The sequence below is a fragment of the Pagrus major genome, chromosome 11 (assembly GCF_040436345.1).
Source record: "Pagrus major chromosome 11, Pma_NU_1.0".
NCBI lineage: Eukaryota > Metazoa > Chordata > Actinopteri > Spariformes > Sparidae > Pagrus > Pagrus major.
In genome coordinates, this window is record NC_133225.1 from 13,864,042 (window position 1) to 13,881,395 (window position 17,354).

The 17,354-nt window shown below is 38.9% G+C and overlaps 3 protein-coding genes across 3 annotated transcripts in view; 1 reads left to right on the forward strand and 2 right to left on the reverse strand.

The window, feature by feature from the left end:
* The window catches only part of faah (fatty acid amide hydrolase), a 92,604-nt gene extending 91,417 nt beyond the window's left edge, over positions 1-1,187 (reverse strand). Inside the window, exon 1 of the mRNA XM_073475816.1 lies at positions 765-1,187. Within this exon, the coding sequence (XP_073331917.1) occupies positions 765-980 (216 nt within the window). The 5' untranslated portion in view covers positions 981-1,187. The remainder of the gene's footprint in view (positions 1-764) is intronic.
* Positions 1,188-5,169: 3,982 nt separating this feature from the next.
* Positions 5,170-9,366, reverse strand: uqcrh (ubiquinol-cytochrome c reductase hinge protein). The gene is made up of 4 exons (XM_073475820.1): positions 9,187-9,366; positions 8,847-8,888; positions 7,143-7,304; positions 5,170-5,407 (listed from the first exon to the last, which is right to left on the reverse strand). Exons 1-4 carry the CDS (start codon positions 9,229-9,231, stop codon positions 5,375-5,377), a joined length of 282 nt encoding a protein of 93 aa, XP_073331921.1. The 5' UTR covers positions 9,232-9,366; the 3' UTR covers positions 5,170-5,374.
* A 1,416-nt stretch (positions 9,367-10,782) lies between these two features.
* Positions 10,783-17,089, forward strand: LOC141004364 (cytochrome P450 2J4-like). The gene is made up of 9 exons (XM_073475810.1): positions 10,783-11,096; positions 11,186-11,348; positions 11,892-12,041; positions 12,123-12,283; positions 13,077-13,253; positions 14,415-14,556; positions 15,039-15,226; positions 15,312-15,453; positions 15,909-17,089. The coding sequence occupies exons 1-9, from the start codon at positions 10,893-10,895 to the stop codon at positions 16,082-16,084; spliced, it is 1,503 nt and encodes a 500-aa protein (XP_073331911.1). The 5' UTR covers positions 10,783-10,892; the 3' UTR covers positions 16,085-17,089.
* The last annotated feature ends 265 nt before the right edge of the window (positions 17,090-17,354 follow it).

Sequence of the window (17,354 nt, forward strand, 5' to 3'; positions counted from 1 at the left end):
TTCTGATCTACCTACAGAGAGAGGAGGACAACAGAATTTTTTTTAATGGTTTCAAAACAATATCCTGACTAAACTTTGACATATACCAGTCTGTGCATCAACATATGTGCCTCTGATCCTAACTAGAGTCAAAATAATTCATAATTCCTGCTTTTTTACTCAAAAATTAGGTATAATTCCATGGAAATTAGGTATATTATACCATACATTACAAAAATGTATGTAAAATTTGTGGTAATGTGTTGGAAACAAGTTGACTAAAAGGTATAACACAGAATTGTGTTATCATTTTATACTTCATGCTTTATAAACAGTCAAACCAGTCTGTGATATTCCATCTACTTGTGTGCCTGTGATCATAACCATAGTGAAAATAATTGAGAATTTCTGCTTTTTTTTACTCAAAAATTTGGTATAATTTTATGTAAATGAGGTCTATCATACCATAAATTACAAAAATAAGTGTAAAATATATGTTAGATATGTAAGATATATGTTCACTAAAAAGTTGAAACAAAAAAATTTGGTGATCATTTCATACCTCATGCTTTATAAGCAGTCAAAACAGACCGGGTCAATTTGACCCGAGAGGACAAAAGGTGCATAGTAAATGGGAAGACAATACGAGGGTTAAGTAAGCAATTAGTTTTACTTGCTGGCACCACATGATGCCAGTTCATCGTTCGTGGTAAACATGATACTGAACAGAGTTAAAAGCAGGTAAGACGGTGTTTACAACTTTCCCTCCAAGCCCCAGCTCTCACCGACTCCTTGTACCGGAGCACCGCCTGCTCAGCCCGCTGCAGGCTCTCATCTCGCCGGTCTCTGGCTCTCTGGATCTTTTCCTTCGCGACTCGGCGGCTGCTGACCGTCCGGACCAGCACCGTCAGGGCTCCCACCACACCGACGGCACCGGCCAGTCCTGCTGCCGTCCGTCTGTCAAGCTCAACTCCCCGAAGATACAGTTTCACATTATCCATGGTTCCCCCCCAACGTCAGGTCGTCTTTACTCCAAGTGCAAGGATGACGGTTGTTTTCCTAAGGCTGACCCCACACCGGCTGTTGCTTAAAGGTGGGTGCGGTTAAGGTGTTTGGTTAAATATTCATGGTGGAGCTCCTTCAACTCCACCGCGATGAGTGCAAACTGACTCAGACTACCGCCGTGACAACAGGGAGGCCTCTCTTGGGAAAAGCATGTTGTGTAAGGGCAATGTGATTTACAAGATGGAGGGCGCCAGTGCTGCTCGTCTCAGTCATTATACGGTGGCGGTCAAAAGTTTACATACACTCGTAAAGAAAATGTGTATCATGACAGCAGTGTTGCCAGATCTCGCGAGAGAAAACAAGCAGCCAGCTCTATGGAAACTCAAAAAAGTGACTTGGCTCCTCAAATAAACAAAATAAAGCCCAACAGGCAACAGGTGACCTACCACATTGTTTAAGAGAGAGGCCACTTGATAACAGTATACATATATATATATATATATATATATATATATATATATATATATATATATGTATGTATATATATATATATATATATATATATATATATATATATATATAAATATATATATATATGTATATATCTGTGTATATATATATATATGTGTGTGTATATATATATATATATGTATATGTGTGTGTATATATATATATATATATGTGTGTGTATATATATATATATATATATATATATATATATATATATATATATGTGTGTGTATATATATATATATATATATGTGTGTGTGTATATATATATATATATATATATGTGTGTGTGTATATATATATATATATATATATATATATATATATATATATATATGTAGGTGGTGAAAATGGCCAAGGGACATTTAACCAAATATTAGAATTATTGTATGTATGTATGTATTACATTTTCTTTACGTGTATGTAAACTTTTGACTTCACCAAAAAAAAGTTATCCTCTCAGGGTTTCTGTCCCATGCTGATGGAAAGTCTGGTTAAGTTTCGTGGTCCACAAAACATTTCTGAAGCTTCACAGTAAAAAAAAAAGTTTTGCAGCATTCTCGTAAAGACCCCCTCCAGAGAAAGTTTTTAACCTTGTTAACCTATCAAAATGGTGTATTTTTATATTATACAAGCGTATCATGAGCAAAATAACCAGCCAACGCCATAGCTATGCATTTCTGCTTTAGACATTTTTTTCCAAAATAAGGTCCAATGATGTCCACGGGAAGGGATGTGACCTCGGCACTATATGTCACAAACCTAAGGAACCAATCATGTCATCTTGTGCAGTGGGGCAATCTCATTAACATAACACTGCTGGGAAACGAGCTGCATCCAGAATAAGTCATATCAATAGAACATTGCATACTTAATAACGCAAAGTTGTAGAGTTACATCCAAACCATTTTAAAGCCACATAGGGATTTTTTTCATGGAATAAAACCCCAAAATATGTCATTTTTAGGAGATGAGTTTTCAGGGGTTTAATTGATGCAAGGGGAGGGACTTTAAACAAGTGAAGAAGATGGGGACTTGTTTTAAAACTTAAAAAACAACTGAAAGACAGCATTAAGACTTCATGCAGCTCCAGTATCCAGCTTAATCCAAGTCTCCGGAAGATCCCAAATTGATTTGAAAAGACATTATTTACACCCTTTAATTATTTGGGATCTTGGGGTGTCCTCACTCGCCGGTCGAGCTGTGAGGAGCCATTTTATGTTTTTGTTTTGAGTTGCCGTTTTCTGTTTTAAGTCCCGAACTACTTGATATTTGGAGGAATGCTGCAATGCTGTTCTGCTCCGGAAATATTTTGTGAAGTACGAAACTTCATCCGACTTTACATCTGCATGGGTGTGATTGGAAATTATTGAATTTTCATTTTTGGGTGAATTCATCCTTTAAAGGTAAATTTATCAAACAAAAATATTCCCACAATCCTCAGTCAACTCTCATTGTCATAAAGCCATTATAAAGGCACAAATGAATTGTTTTACAGGCCACAATAAGGAACTTTACAGTGCTGATACTCATTTCAGTGTCAGTTACTGGAGTTCATGTTAAGATCAGACTACAAAGTCTAACCACTGAAACAAGGCCTCTGAGCCTCTGTTAAATGTTAATGCTTGCTAATAGATAGCTCCATTGTTTCCTGTGGCCCCCTCCTTTGTCTTTAGTGAAGCATCTTTTAGTATTGTAGAAATGCTCACTATCATTATTCAACACTGGATTGTACAACAAAATGATATGTACGGAAATGATAAAATTATATGTAAGCCCAGCTGTACACATTGGACATAATTTTTTTTGTGAGGACCACTTATTATTTCTTTGGTACAAAAAGACAGTGTATCCCAAAATCTGTGAAGATTAGTACTTAATACTACAACTTTTAACTGGTTATGACAGTCGATTTAAAACTGATGCCTCTATATGACCTATACAAGCAAAAAAGACCTTTATTATTAGTTTTTCTTAATATCCATCAGTGAGGTGGATTCCAACTCATCCAGGTTGGAAAAGTAATACAATAAATTTACAATTGTACAATGGCTCATTAAAATAACATGCTGATACTGGCTGACACAGAGGTCTACAAACCATTTAGCATTTACCGGTACTTTATTGAGCCTTGGCTCCTTTGAAGTGTATTTTAAATAATATATGTCACATATTCGTTACAATTGGCAAATGTCATACTTGGTCCCGAGTGTGCAGGAAGTCAAACACTCTTGTCCTCCAATTGTGTCCTTTGTTCCTTTCTGTGTCTATTAGTTAAGTGCCCTAGATAAAAACCACAATTTCAGTGAAAATTTAAACCTTTAACTCCCCTTCTTGTTTTCCATGGGTAATAATCACCTGCAGTAACTCTACACAGCGGGTGAACAACCTGACTCCTGACTCTACATCAGGAAGCTGCACTTCACAACAATCATTGACAAAACTTTATTGGATTTATAGTCATTAACCCTCCTGTTGTCTTTGGGTCAACTTGAGCCGTTTTCAAAAGTTAATATGTCAGAACTTTGTTTTTCTTCCAAGTAACTTCAAAGCTACAGATACAGTAAACCTAATTTCATCACAACTTCTGATCTACCTACATGGGGCTACACACACACACACACACACACACACACACACACACACACACACACACACACACACACACACACACACACACACATACACATACACACACACACACATTGGGCATTGCATTGCATTGGGCTTTGATATGCCTTCCTCCAATTGGGGACAAGATAACAAACAAAAAAACTGAGTTTACAGCATCCTTGGGGCATTTCACATTTCACTCTGCAGCACAATGGACATACACACACACACACACACACACACAATGACCTCTAACACACACACACACACACACAATGACCTCTAACACTCACACCCACACACACACAACTTCAAAGCTACAGATGTGTAAACCTAATTTCATCACAACTTCTGATCTACCTCTAGAGAGGAAGGTGTGACTATTTGCTGCCATTAAAAAAATGTAAATGGTTTCAAAACAATATCCTGACTTAACTTTGACATATACCAGTCTGTGATATGCATCAACATATGTGCCCCTGATCCTATCTATAGTCAAAATAATTCATAATTCCTGCTTTTTTTACTCAAAAATTAGGTATTATTTCATGGAAATTAGGTATATACCATACATTACAAAAATGTATGTAAAATTTGTGGTAACGTGTTGGAAACAAGTTGACTAAAAGGTGTAACACAGAATTGTGTTATCATTTTATACTTCATGCTTTATAAAACAGTCAAACAAGACCAGGTCAATTTGACCCAGGAGGACAACAGGTGTGACTATTTGCAGCCATTCAAAAAATGAAATGGTTTCAAAACAATATTCTGACTAAACTTTGACATATACCAGTCTGTGATATTAACTAAAAAATGAAGTATAATTTTATGTAAATGAGGTCTATCATAGCATAAATTACAAAGATAAGTGTAAAATATATGTTAGATATGTAAGATATATGTTCACTAAAAAGTTAAAACAAAAAAATTTGGTGATCATTTTATACCTCATGCTTTATAAGCAGTCAAAACAGACCGAGTCAATTTGACCCAAGAGGACGAAAGGTGCGTAGTAAATGGGAAGACAATACGAGGGTTAAAAAAAACTTGTTACACAAGTGAAGGTTTTCAAGCCATCCACTTTAATGAAATGTCGACTCAGGCTACCTTGTTAATAGTTATGTTTTTTCTCATGAGCAGATACAGTATAGCATACATTTAACATACAGCAGATTCACATATGGATGCATTTAAAACCATGTTCTCTACATAATACAATATTTGAAGAATGTCATCAGCCAGTTTTGCAACAATCAGGACAACTTCATTTGACTGAATGGAACAGTTTGTGCGCCACCTAGAGGAGACATGAGAGGACATTTCATTAATACAAACATACAATACAGTGCAAGGTAAGGTAAACTGATCATTGCAAGTATTAATAATTTATGTAACATGGAGGTCAAAAGCAATTGCATCATATATTTTTTGTTCATTTTAAACTAATGTTGGCAGCACAGTTGTCCAGTGGTTAGCCCTGCTGCCTTAGCACGAGAAGATTCTGGGTTCGAACCTGCCAGACAGCTGGGGTCTCCTGTGAGGAGTTTTGCATGTTCTCCCAGTGCCTGTGTGGGTTTTCAATGTGAGCTTGAATGGTTGTTTGTTACTATGTGTCGACTTTGCAATGAGCTGGCTCCAGCCCTCCAAGTATAAACGTTTATAGATAATGAATGGAAAATGGATTATAAACTGATGTACCCCTGCTGATGTTACTTATACATATGTGATTGACATGCACATCAATGTTATTTTCATGCACCTCTTTGGCAATCTTACAGTACCTACACTACAGTCCTTTTCCCTACTGTAAGGATATACTTACAAATAAAAGAGAAAGGGGTCATAGATAAAATAACGTGTATTTTAATAAAGTAAAATCTTTTTGTAATTAGAGGAAAATGTGTTAAGGGCTGCATATGTCTGCCAGAGCATCAAAGCCTTGCTTGCACATGTTGTGAGGACCTTTTATTCTATTATTATAATTTCATCAATACACAAAGACAGTGTATCCTGAAATCTGTGAAGATCCATCCTTACAATACGAATCATTGTTAACCTTGAGGAGCGGTGCTGAGCATATTTCACTTCGGTAAAAGGGGAACTCTAGAAAACTGTTGCAAAGGAGATTTGACAGTAACACATGCAACTTTATTGGCTAATCATCTGGACAAAAGAATGGCAGGTAGCTGACAGAGGTCTTCAGGTGAAAGCTTAAGATGAACCAGAGCCAACTACTCATAAACCTTGGCCTCTTTGAGGCACATTTTTAATCTTTCTGTAGTTCAGTAATGTGACCAGTTATTTTTTAATCTGTCAATGTGAACACATAATCATAATCATTTATAGGTAGTGCACATAACTAGCTCCGTTTTACTGCTATTTATCTTGTGTGGCCTGCCCTCTTCCAGGTCACCATGGTGGGGAGGAGGTCGTGTGGCTCGTGCGCCAATTGGCGATGCATAGGCCTGCTCAGTCGTCTCCTGGATCCTGGACACTTTACATATATTATAATTTGTATCAGATATTCTGTCAATGCAACTTGTAAACTGTGATTTTGTTGTTCTTTTGTACATGCAACATCTATTGCATCTATTTATTTTTCCCCCTGTTAAAAGGGTTTTTTTCCCCTCAACATGGCAAGTTTTTCCTCACTCGAATCGAGGGTCTAAGGATAGAGGATATTGTTCACTGTACAGATTGTAAAGCCCATTGAGGCAATGTGATTGTGATTTTGGGCTATATAAATAAAATTGGTTTGATTTCGCTCGAACAACACTTGTTGTTTAATGGCAGTAAGCAACCTTCACTGGCCATGCTATCAAACGAAAAGAGACAAAGATGACTGACTGACTGACCAGAAAGTCATTGAGAAGTGGGCGTGTCAGAAGGAAAGGCAGTGCCAGTGGCCAATGTTTAGCCAACATTGCAGTATGTCGTTTTTTGCAAGCAATGACGTGCTGCTTCACTTAGTTTGTCTTCCCCTACAATTTTTTTGCTTTCTGATTGGTTAAGTTGGCAAATGTCACACTTACACAGTGGTCCCGAGCATGTAGGAAGTCAAACAGCTCCTCAGTACAATCCTCCGCTGTCATAGACCGAGAGCCAACTCTGGTCTCACACTCCTCCAGGCGCGACCGAGTGTGAACGCAATGCTCCGCCTCTTCACACTTCTGTCGCATCGCATCAATAGGATCCTTTAACAGAATATGCAGCATTCAGAGTATGTACTTTCATGAGTACAGATTAATAATAAACAATAAAACACATTCAGCAGACGATCAATCGATCCTGTCCTGTTTAAAACCTGGATTAACTAAATCTAAACATCTCCAACTCCAAGGTGACCATGAACCTCTCCTGATAAAGCGTACAGGGCATTCAGAGGGGAAATGTTCCATTATCCACAAAGAGACAAAACACACCCACAGAAACATCCACCCTTATTAACTTAAACATCAAATCTATTAAAACTCTGTGGGTGTTACAATGGCAAGTATTGAGGTTTCTTTTATATGGAGAGGGAGAAAACACCTGACATGTATTTATAGATAAAGTTCTGTAGGGAGGGGCCGCGATGGACAAGGCCTGAAATGACCCCACGTCTGGTCATTGTTGGTCAGGTAGGGGAAAGACATCAGGGGCCTCTGTGTAGATTCACGACTAAAACTGTGTGTACGTAGAAAGACAGAAACATACATTTGCATTCTTTTTCATCAGATTTATATGGTAGTGTGCACGTCCGATTCTGTTTCATAAACCTCAATCATTATGGAAACTGGCACAGGTGCACAAGCTTCCCTTCCACTCTCCCAATTATCTATATATTGACATAGAAACGCCTTGAAACATCTGTTTGCATATCAATTCCTTTCTCTGCTCCACCACTCATTAGACCTGTCAGTGGTAAGTACAAACAAAGTACAACTGATTGGGTTGCAACAGTGAGGCTCTCCAACAGCATCCAAACAGCTGTCATACATTCAACCCGTATGCATGGCTGTGGCTATTTACAGTGCGCATCACACATGCACCTGTAATCCATCACTGCAGGAATATCTCAATCATCATTACTAGACATAAGAGGGATGATCAATGATTATTATAAAGCTCATATTCATATTTACAAAGTGCTTCACAATTGAGGATCAAATGAGGAGATAATTAACAGGGAGGTGATGTCTCCAGTATAAATAAAAGTAATTATAAGAGCCATCACTAATAAATACTTTATAATTAAGTTTATAAATGTGCCTCTTACTGAATGCTGTGCAGACGACATAATAATAACACAATCAGTTAAATTGGCAAACGCCAGGAACAGTGTTTTACTCTAAGGTTTCATTTCCCACCTCATCTTTCACCCGCAACCATCTCTTGAAAACTGTGTGTACGCACATCCCCACTCCACATTCATCCTTTATGAATACCAGTTTATGTGTGAGGAAAGATGTACACATGGTTTTTGTACTTACACATCATTTATACATACCCTTGGGCTAAGTATTGGTCCACAGCTTGAACACCAATGTATTTTATTGGTTGGTTTAATATTGTTTGCCCTTTCCTGAAGCTTCCTAAAAATAAATGCTCCTTTCCTCGCTTGACAATTGCTATATTCTATAAATAGTCAAGTCAAATATAAAAATGGCGGCCAGACTTGTTATCAAATGCGTAATCACAGTAAACAGGACTGTAAACATGTTTTGATTTCACAAGGGCATCTCCTTTAAACATACCACCATTTCTTCCTCTTCCTCCTCCTCTTCTTCTTCCTCCTCCTGTAACAGACATACACAACCACATCAATAACACCATTCACTAAAACCCATCAGATAACGCTGTTGTTTTTTGTATTAATTACACGTCCGACAACTAGTCAGCCAGTATGCACTTATAATTTCGCTGCGTGAACACCTCCAACCTTTTTGAATATTAACGGTGGCTAATGCTAACGCAAGCTAAGGCTAGGTGAATTAGCGTTAGCTTAGTTAGCCGTGTTGTATTAGCTTGCTAGCTGACAACGACCAAACGTTACTGGCACTGCAGAGCTGTTGTGAATCTGCGAAAGCTACTAACATCGTCGGGCTCTCCGTTCATGATCATCTTCTCCTCGAAAACCATGATTCTGGTGATCTTGTCCTTAAATGACCGGCTGTCAAGTCTCGAGTGCTGGAGGACACGGGCAGGTCACACGAGCAGCTAACAAGTCAGCGGAAACAACCACACACAGTTTCCGGTCGTAGGACTTTCACAGTTTCCGGTCGTAGCACTTTCACAATAAACGTCCCGTTCACCCACTTGGTGACATAATTAGGTCAAATATAAAAATAAAGAATTCAGCGTTGAATATGGTGATGTAAAATGAGCTCCGTCAAATATTTCAGCTCTGAAGACACCAAACTGACTTCATCATCGTAGTGGTGATGCAGGTTTAAAGCCTAAATTTGATGCGATCACAAGAAGTTGTCCAGATGCACAACAGGCCACAGATTTACTGATAAGACATTAAATACTCATATAACTCCACAACATTTCCCCCTTCTACTCACTCAGTTGACGTTTTATGCTCTAAAAGTTGAAGAAGAAAAAAATCACAATACACTGCAATCATGCATTTAAAATCAATACGCTAGTATGCGTTGAAAAACAATAGGTAAATTATTAGAAACCTGTGTCTAGCCTACTTGTATAGGCCTATTTTAGGTCTGATGCTGTTTTCATGATTTTGACTAGTTCTCTACATTATAATTAAGAGAAATCTTATAGGTAATGGCAGCAGAACCTGTGGTGAAGGTGCAAAATGTGGTCCATAATTAAACTGCTTTTTTCCCCAGCCTGCAGTAAAAGAACTGAACAGAGCCTTTAAAAAATGACACAGACAGAGAAGTCTGAGGATCTTGGTGGCTTGTAAAACAAGCCTTTATGATCATATATGCCAGAATGAATTGCAATTTAAATCAGTGAAAATGTTATACAAAACATTTTCATGGAATAATATCAAGCAAAGATATGAGTAAAATCCATCAACGCAGAAATAGCCATTTAATTCTTATAACAGACTGTTAGGAACAACATTTCCAAGCAATAGGTGTTGGTATACCTTAATTAGTCGGATGTGGGGGAAAAAAAGGAGAGCACAAGGGACAATAACTTTTTTAATTCAGGCAAGGACATAGCTTTGGTTCCGATATTGGTCAGGACAGAGGACATCACATACATTGAAATGTGAAGTGTTTGCAAAGCGTGCCCTGCTGGAAGGTTTCCAGGTGTCTGCTGGCACCAGAAGGGCAGAAAGAGAGTGAAGAGAGCAATTACACAAGTTACATCACCAATGTCACAAGGCTCAATTAACCAAGCTCAGAACAAATGAGTTGACAGGGCCTTAAGCGAACAGCAGAGCTCAACGGTCAACACCACTGAAGGTTTTTTTTTATTTTTTTTTATTGTTTTATAGGGCAATGACCATCAAGAGGCAGTTTAACAGAGACTTCAAAGTGCAATCTGGTGCATTTGTCTGTCGGTTTTTCTTTTCTAATTGGATTACACTTCACCTTATTCACACCAAACAGCAGTCATTTATTTGCAATGTTTGATACTGTGTAAAGGGGTCAGAGTCCAGCACTAAATATCCGCTGTATTGCCAAAGCTGATAACACCAAGCCTCTCCCTCACACAGAGTGAAGCTGCTGGCTCCTGGAAACACAACAAAAACTTTTTGTCCCACAGGAGAAGAAACAAAAACACAGCCTTGAGTCAGACAGGCTCGAGGCCCTGTTTTTAAAATGAATTCAATCTTTTCTGCAGTTGGATCCTACGTGGACTGGGATGTCCAAAGTCTGCTGCTCTTCATTGCAGTTTTCCTCATCACTGCAGATTATTTTAAGAACCGTCGGAAGGCCAGCTTCCCTCCGGGACCCTGGGCATGGCCTATTGTGGGCAACATGTTCACTGTGGACCACAACAGGACCCATGAGAGCATGACACAGGTAGATTAACAGATGCCAAAAATATAATTTTCCCGTCATCTGTTGTGTGAAGAATCATGCTGTTCCTCCTCTGTCAAAACCATTCACAGTTAGCAGAGAAATATGGAGATGTGTACAGCCTGCGAATGGGCCGGGAATGGCAAGTGGTATTAAACAGGTTTGAGGTTCTGAAAGAAGCTCTGGTGAATCAGGGAGACAGTCTGGTAGACCGTCCAGTCGTCCCTTTGCTGGATAAGACAATCCATGGACTAGGTGAGAGGACATAACACACACATGCAGATAAAGCCTGTATAGTCGCAGATCTAATTTCAGTGCGACTCCTGCAATGCCTGTAGAGGAAGGTATTTTCCCCCTGAAGTGTTATAGATTGTATTTAGTCATAGGTTTGAGTGAGTTCAGAGGTTATGTTTAAGCCTTTTCAATGGGCATGTTGTATTTTTAAGTTACATACAGTCATATTGATATGAAACACATTTTTTCCTTATTATTTTAAACATATAAAAACTTATTATATATGTTGAAATTAGACACTGAATCAACAAAAATACAGATGTGATTTTAGCTACTGAGCCATCCCCTATATGACAAGTCTACATGTCAATCTACATGATGTCAATCTTCACGATTCTTTTGATCTACATCTCCTCCCTTGTTATTGTGATAGAATTAATTTGAGCAATAAAGAAGTTTTGTGGGACTTGGACTGTCGATGTTTCACATTTAATGAATATTCCTTCATTTACCTGATTTCTATCTGCTTCAACTTTTATCTACCATTGATGTGTTTCCCATCAGGTGTAATTTTCAGTAATGGGCACATATGGAAGCAGCAGAGGCGTTTTGCACTTTCGACCCTGAGATTTTTTGGATTTGGCAAGAAGTCGCTTGAACCTGTCATCTTGGATGAAATCACATTTTGCGCAAAACACTTCAGTAGCTTCAAAGGTAAATAGTGCATGCACATATCTGAATGATACACAATCAAAATTGCACAAATTACATCTAATTTTCTGTTTAATTGTGGAGGCAAGCCATTCGATCCACAAAAAATCATCAGCAACATCGTCTCCAACATCATCTGCTCCCTGGTTTTCGGTCACCGCTTTGAGTACAGTGATGAGAAGTTCATGAAAATGATAAGGGGGTTTGAAGTAGGTCTCCAGCTTGAAGCCTCCCTTTGGGCGCAGGTACATTATTTAAAAAATATTAATGAAATCTTAAAACTGTGTGCCATTGTTGTGCAGCACATTCCTCATTGTGAAACAGTTTTTTATTCATACAGTGGCTTTATTTTGGGCAAAGGTATGTAACATTTAGTAAAAACACAGCTCAAGATTATAAATGTCTAAACCCGATCCCAAAAATGTTGGGACACTGTGTAAAACGTAATAACAACAGAATGCAATGATTTGCAAGTCCTTTTTGACTGTATTTGATTTAGTACAGTGCAAACACAAGACATTTGATGATTGATGAATTTTAATGCATTTTGTAAATATACACTCATTCTGATTTTGATGATTGCAACATGATGCAAAAAAGTTGGGACAAGGGCAACAAAAGACTGGGAAAGTTGTGCAATGCCCAAGGAACAGCAGTTTAGAATATTCCACAGGCAAACCAGTAATTGGTGACAGTTTAAGGACAGTTGTGCAATGAGGAACAATTGTTCTTAAAAAGGTTTTGGAGCAACACATGCTCACATTTTCAGCAACATGTCATCTTATTCCAATGAGACAATGCAGAGGCTGGACTGTGGGCAGGCCAGACCAGATATTATCTGTTCTTTGTACTGTATTCAACTGAACATTGGTCGAAAAGAATTCGCAAATCATTGCATTCCATTTTTATTTATGTTTTACACAGGTACCTAAGTTGTAAGATTTCAAAATTAAATCAGAAATTAAATCAGACTGTCTCAAAAACAAACTCATTCCAACTCATTAATACGTTATTGTTCCAACCTGCTTTCCTCTGCAGCTTTACAACACATTCCCTCTGCTGATGAATTCTTTGCCAGGGCCACATAAGACACACACTCAACTCTCGAATGATACAAAGGACTTCATAAGGGAAGAGCTGAAGGAGCACAAAAAAAACTTTGATCCCTCAGACCCAAGAGACTACATCGACTGCTACCTGAAGGAGATTGAGATGGTGACTTGAACTATTTGCACCTTTCTACTGCTTACACTGTGTTGCTTGTATGTGGTGAAAAATATAAAGACAAGATGTATACTTTAGCCAAGGCATCTGCCTAAAGGCACAATCACACGTTGAGAGACTGACTAGACACACAGACTCGTCTTTGCTGTTGGTTGCGGCTGCGACTTTCCCAGTCAAAGTTCACCAATAAACAACTCCACCTGCAGCCATTTTGCTTCACTGACAGATATTCTTGTTTGCCCTTTGGTTCACACAGAATGGAAGTGAACGAGAGGTGAATAATCACCACTGCTGATTTTGCGTATGTGTGACCGTGCCCTTATAATGTGTTCACACCGAACATGAAGCAAATGTTTGCCTTGTATTACCTCTGTGAGTTTGACTGCATCATTTGTGGTTATTCACGTTACTTGCGGGAGTGTTTAATCACCTCGAACAGCCAGAATGCTTTACTGTACATTTGCTGTAAGTTAGCAAGTATCGGCACCCACAGAGGGTGTGTGTGATTGTGTATTTGAATTCAGTCAAGCCTCTCACTGAACTCAGGACTCACTAGAGACTTCTCTCTGTTTCTTTTCCCCTCTCCTGTGTATATTTATAAAATGCATTTCCACTCCAACTCCAGTCAGCAGTCAAAACAGAACATAAACACCCAACAATGGAAGTCATCTCTGCGGATCACTGCTGCAAGCAGGTTCAGCGGGAGTGAATATAAATCCACTTGCAAAAGTTTGAAGGTGATCTGCATGCTCTCCACTCGCCGGTAAACGGATCCGGAACAGAGTAGAATCTGATGGGGCCGTTTTTGGTCCGCCTCACACAACACTAGGACATGCAAATTATTCGCTGAAAGTTAAACATTTACCTGGTAAATCAGGGAGACAGTCTACGAGTTGGGCATCATTTGCGTCATGCTGATTGGACTCTGTGTGTAATCTTGACACACGAACTGTGAACACACTGTTACAGCTCTATCTTTAAGGCCATATCTAACAGCATAGACACATTTTAACGGCCTTTTCCAAAGCCTGTTATAAAAAGTCTAAAGTTGCAATTGTGAAAGATTATGATTATGTGTTAAAGTGCTGACATGTTGTTGTTCTGAACTATTTTGCAACACTTTCTAACAAATGTGTTTGTGTATATTCTCAGAGTAAGGGGCAGGCTGACAGTACGTTTGATGAGGAAAACCTGGTTATTTGTGTCTGGGATCTGTTTGTGGCGGGCTCTGAGACCACATCCACCACCCTGCGCTGGGCTCTGCTCTACATGGCAAAGTACCCTGAGATTCAGGGTAAGAGCACTAACCAAGCCAATGAAGCTCTTTGTTGGTATTCAGTGATATGTGGAAATGAGTGATACTGGAACACATTTATTAGTGGTAATTTCATAAGTAAGTATTAAACTCCACACCAGTGTAAAAATGCTGTATGTCCTTTTATGACTGGTTCAAGGTAGAAAATCAGCTCAATACCTCACCTACACACCAGCATCAGGCCCAATAGTGGCGAAAAAGCCATTTTGTGGGTGTTTTTAATGTTACTTTAGAGTTTATAACTTCCTGGAGGCCAGTTACAGTGATTTTTGATTTGGTGGTTAGGGGGTGGGAAGTGACCTGCATTCCAATGCTATTGGCTGCTGCCTGTTTTTACAAGAAACACGTCACTAGCAAATAGCACTTCATTAGCGGTTTCTTGGGAACGTTAAGATGTACTGCTGCAGCCTGTTGGTGAAATCCTGTTCCTGCTTTTTGTCTTTTCCTCTCCTATTGAACAGAAAAGGTCCAAGCCGAGATAGACAGAGTGATTGGACAGTCCCGAGAGCCGTCCATGGAAGATCGTGCAAACCTGCCCTACACTGACGCCGTCATCCACGAGTGCATGAGGATGGGCAACATAGTTCCTCTTAGCCTGCCTCACGTTACCATCAGGGACATCCAGCTGGGTGGCTACACAGTCCCAAAGGTCAATTCTCTCATATGCAATTTTTATGTCACATACACCACCATGTTGCATCCTTTTTAATTCAAATTACCATTCCAATCACCAGGGAGTTACAGTGATTCCCAATTTGACCTCAGTGCTGTTCGACAAGAATCAGTGGGAGACGCCCTTCACCTTCAACCCCGGACACTTTCTGAACGAGGAGGGCAAGTTTGTGAAGCCTGCTGCTTTCATCCCATTCTCTGCTGGTAAGGAGCAACACAATCACTTGTTTGATTAGTTTCTCACTTCAGTCATTAGCTGCTCCCTTGGATGCCTGGGATCATGACTATGTCCTTCTTATGATGAAGGCCAGTCAGTCAGCACTGCACTGAAACCCCTTCATTAACCGATTGGAAGCATTATCACAGTCAGCATTTCTTATGAAAGACTCCTGGTATGTTCAGGCCAGGCTGTATACCAGGTGTTCACTGTATGCCATACCAGGGATGATTTAAAAAGAGGAGTGGGGATTGTTCATCAGTACTTTTGCCCTCATAGTGGGCACCAGCAGACTCTAACAATGGGGATTACTGACTTTTGAGTTTGATGAATCTCCAACCTTTCATCGAGGCCTAAAATGAAGGCAAAATTTCTAAATTAGATTCAAATCTGGGCCATAGTTGTACGTCAAGGAAATACTCAGTTTGTTTTCTTGTCTCAGGTAAGCGACTGTGTCTAGGGGAGACTCTGGCCAAGATGGAGCTGTTCCTCTTCTTCACCTCCTTCATGCAGCAGTTCACCTTCAACATGCCTGCTGGGGTGAAGCCTATGATGGAGCCCTGTTTTGGAGTCACCCTGGCACCGCATCATTATGAAATCTGTGCAACTTTGCGCTAAAAGTGCAGACACACTGGATTCTTTGACGGATGTGAATCAAGATTCTGTAAATGCATGTTTCTCACCTCAGATGTTTTAGAAAAATGTACTGTAAAGGGGGTAATATGAGAAAGTTTGTGACCTCGCTGCCATTTTGAAAATCCAAGCACCACCCAACTCGCTGTATGTCACCCAGCAGACAGAGCTCCCCGTGGTCCAGTGCGTCCACATGCATTCTCGCCAGATTCTTTTTCTCTGCAACCTTTTTCTGTTGTCTCCGCATTGATTACATCTGTGTCCGGAGTTCAGAGAATATTTCAAACTCATTTTGGTCTTTAATTATGGATTTGCTTTGGGGTCCACTGCTCATATTTTTTTCAGGCTGCAGAACTGGTAAAAAAGTTAGTTTCTCTGCACTTTTTGTTTTGTTCAATTGTGTTAATTCAAGTTGAAGCCATGATTGTGTTATGATGATATTTTTGTAAATCAACTGCCTTCCGCTTACCTTAAAGCATTATCGTAGCATGGAAGTGAATAGATTTAAAATCACAAAATGTACAGATAATACAGAAATGTCACTGAGTCCTGAGGATACCTAGCTTGTACGGAGCACGATACTTGGTGCGAGTGTGTGTTGAAGCTGCAAGGATACGATGTGATGAACATGACTATGATGTCTGTACTGTTGATAATGGTGATTGTGTTATGATTGCAAGGATCATGTAATAAAGTAAAAGAAAAAAGTTGAAAGTTGAAGTGAAGTTAAACTCAGAACACTTCCTTAAAAATGCGGGCAAGTTTGTGAAGTGAGCAGCTTTCACCATTTTACAACATTTTTGATGTCATGTATGAGATTTTGTAGTTAGAGGACATAGAATTTAGGGATTCAGAGCCCATTTGTAATAGCCATTATACAATTTGATAAACACTTGAATTTGTTTTATCATTGAATGAATATCTGAGACATTATTTAGGTTTTCCGAATGTTTGGTAGAAGTGTTACTTTCATTAAAATCCTCATGTATACCTCCTGTAGTTTTTCCTTTATGAAATATAAGAATATTGATTAATTAAGAAATGCAGTTTGATAATTGAGAGTTCAAATGAAAGTACATTGTGCATTTGAAGCACATTTAGCATTGCACATATTTTGGATTGCAGTCCTATGACATTGTTGGACCAAAGATGTATAATAAAATCTATATATCTATAATCTATATTTAAAAAACAGTCTTCAATACATATGTTGGGCTCATGATTAACAGTCAACAGCTGCTTTAAGTCCAGTTTA

Bases quoted from the DNA above. Each gene is read 5' to 3' on its own strand.
- uqcrh (XM_073475820.1), bottom strand. From the start codon at position 9,231: ATGGTTTTCGAGGAGAAGATGATCATGAACGGAGAGCCCGACGAT. The intron at 7,305-8,846 runs GTATGTTTAAAG...ATTCTGTTAAAG, and splicing joins AGGAAGAGGAAGAAATGGTG to GATCCTATTGATGCGATGCG. The intron at 5,408-7,142 runs GTAAGTGTGACA...TGTCTCCTCTAG, and splicing joins TACATGCTCGGGACCACTGT to GTGGCGCACAAACTGTTCCA.
- LOC141004364 (XM_073475810.1), top strand. From the start codon at position 10,893: ATGAATTCAATCTTTTCTGCAGTTGGATCCTACGTGGACTGGGATGTC. The intron at 12,042-12,122 runs GTAAATAGTGCA...TTAATTGTGGAG, and splicing joins ACACTTCAGTAGCTTCAAAG to GCAAGCCATTCGATCCACAA. The intron at 13,254-14,414 runs GTGACTTGAACT...GTATATTCTCAG, and splicing joins ACCTGAAGGAGATTGAGATG to AGTAAGGGGCAGGCTGACAG.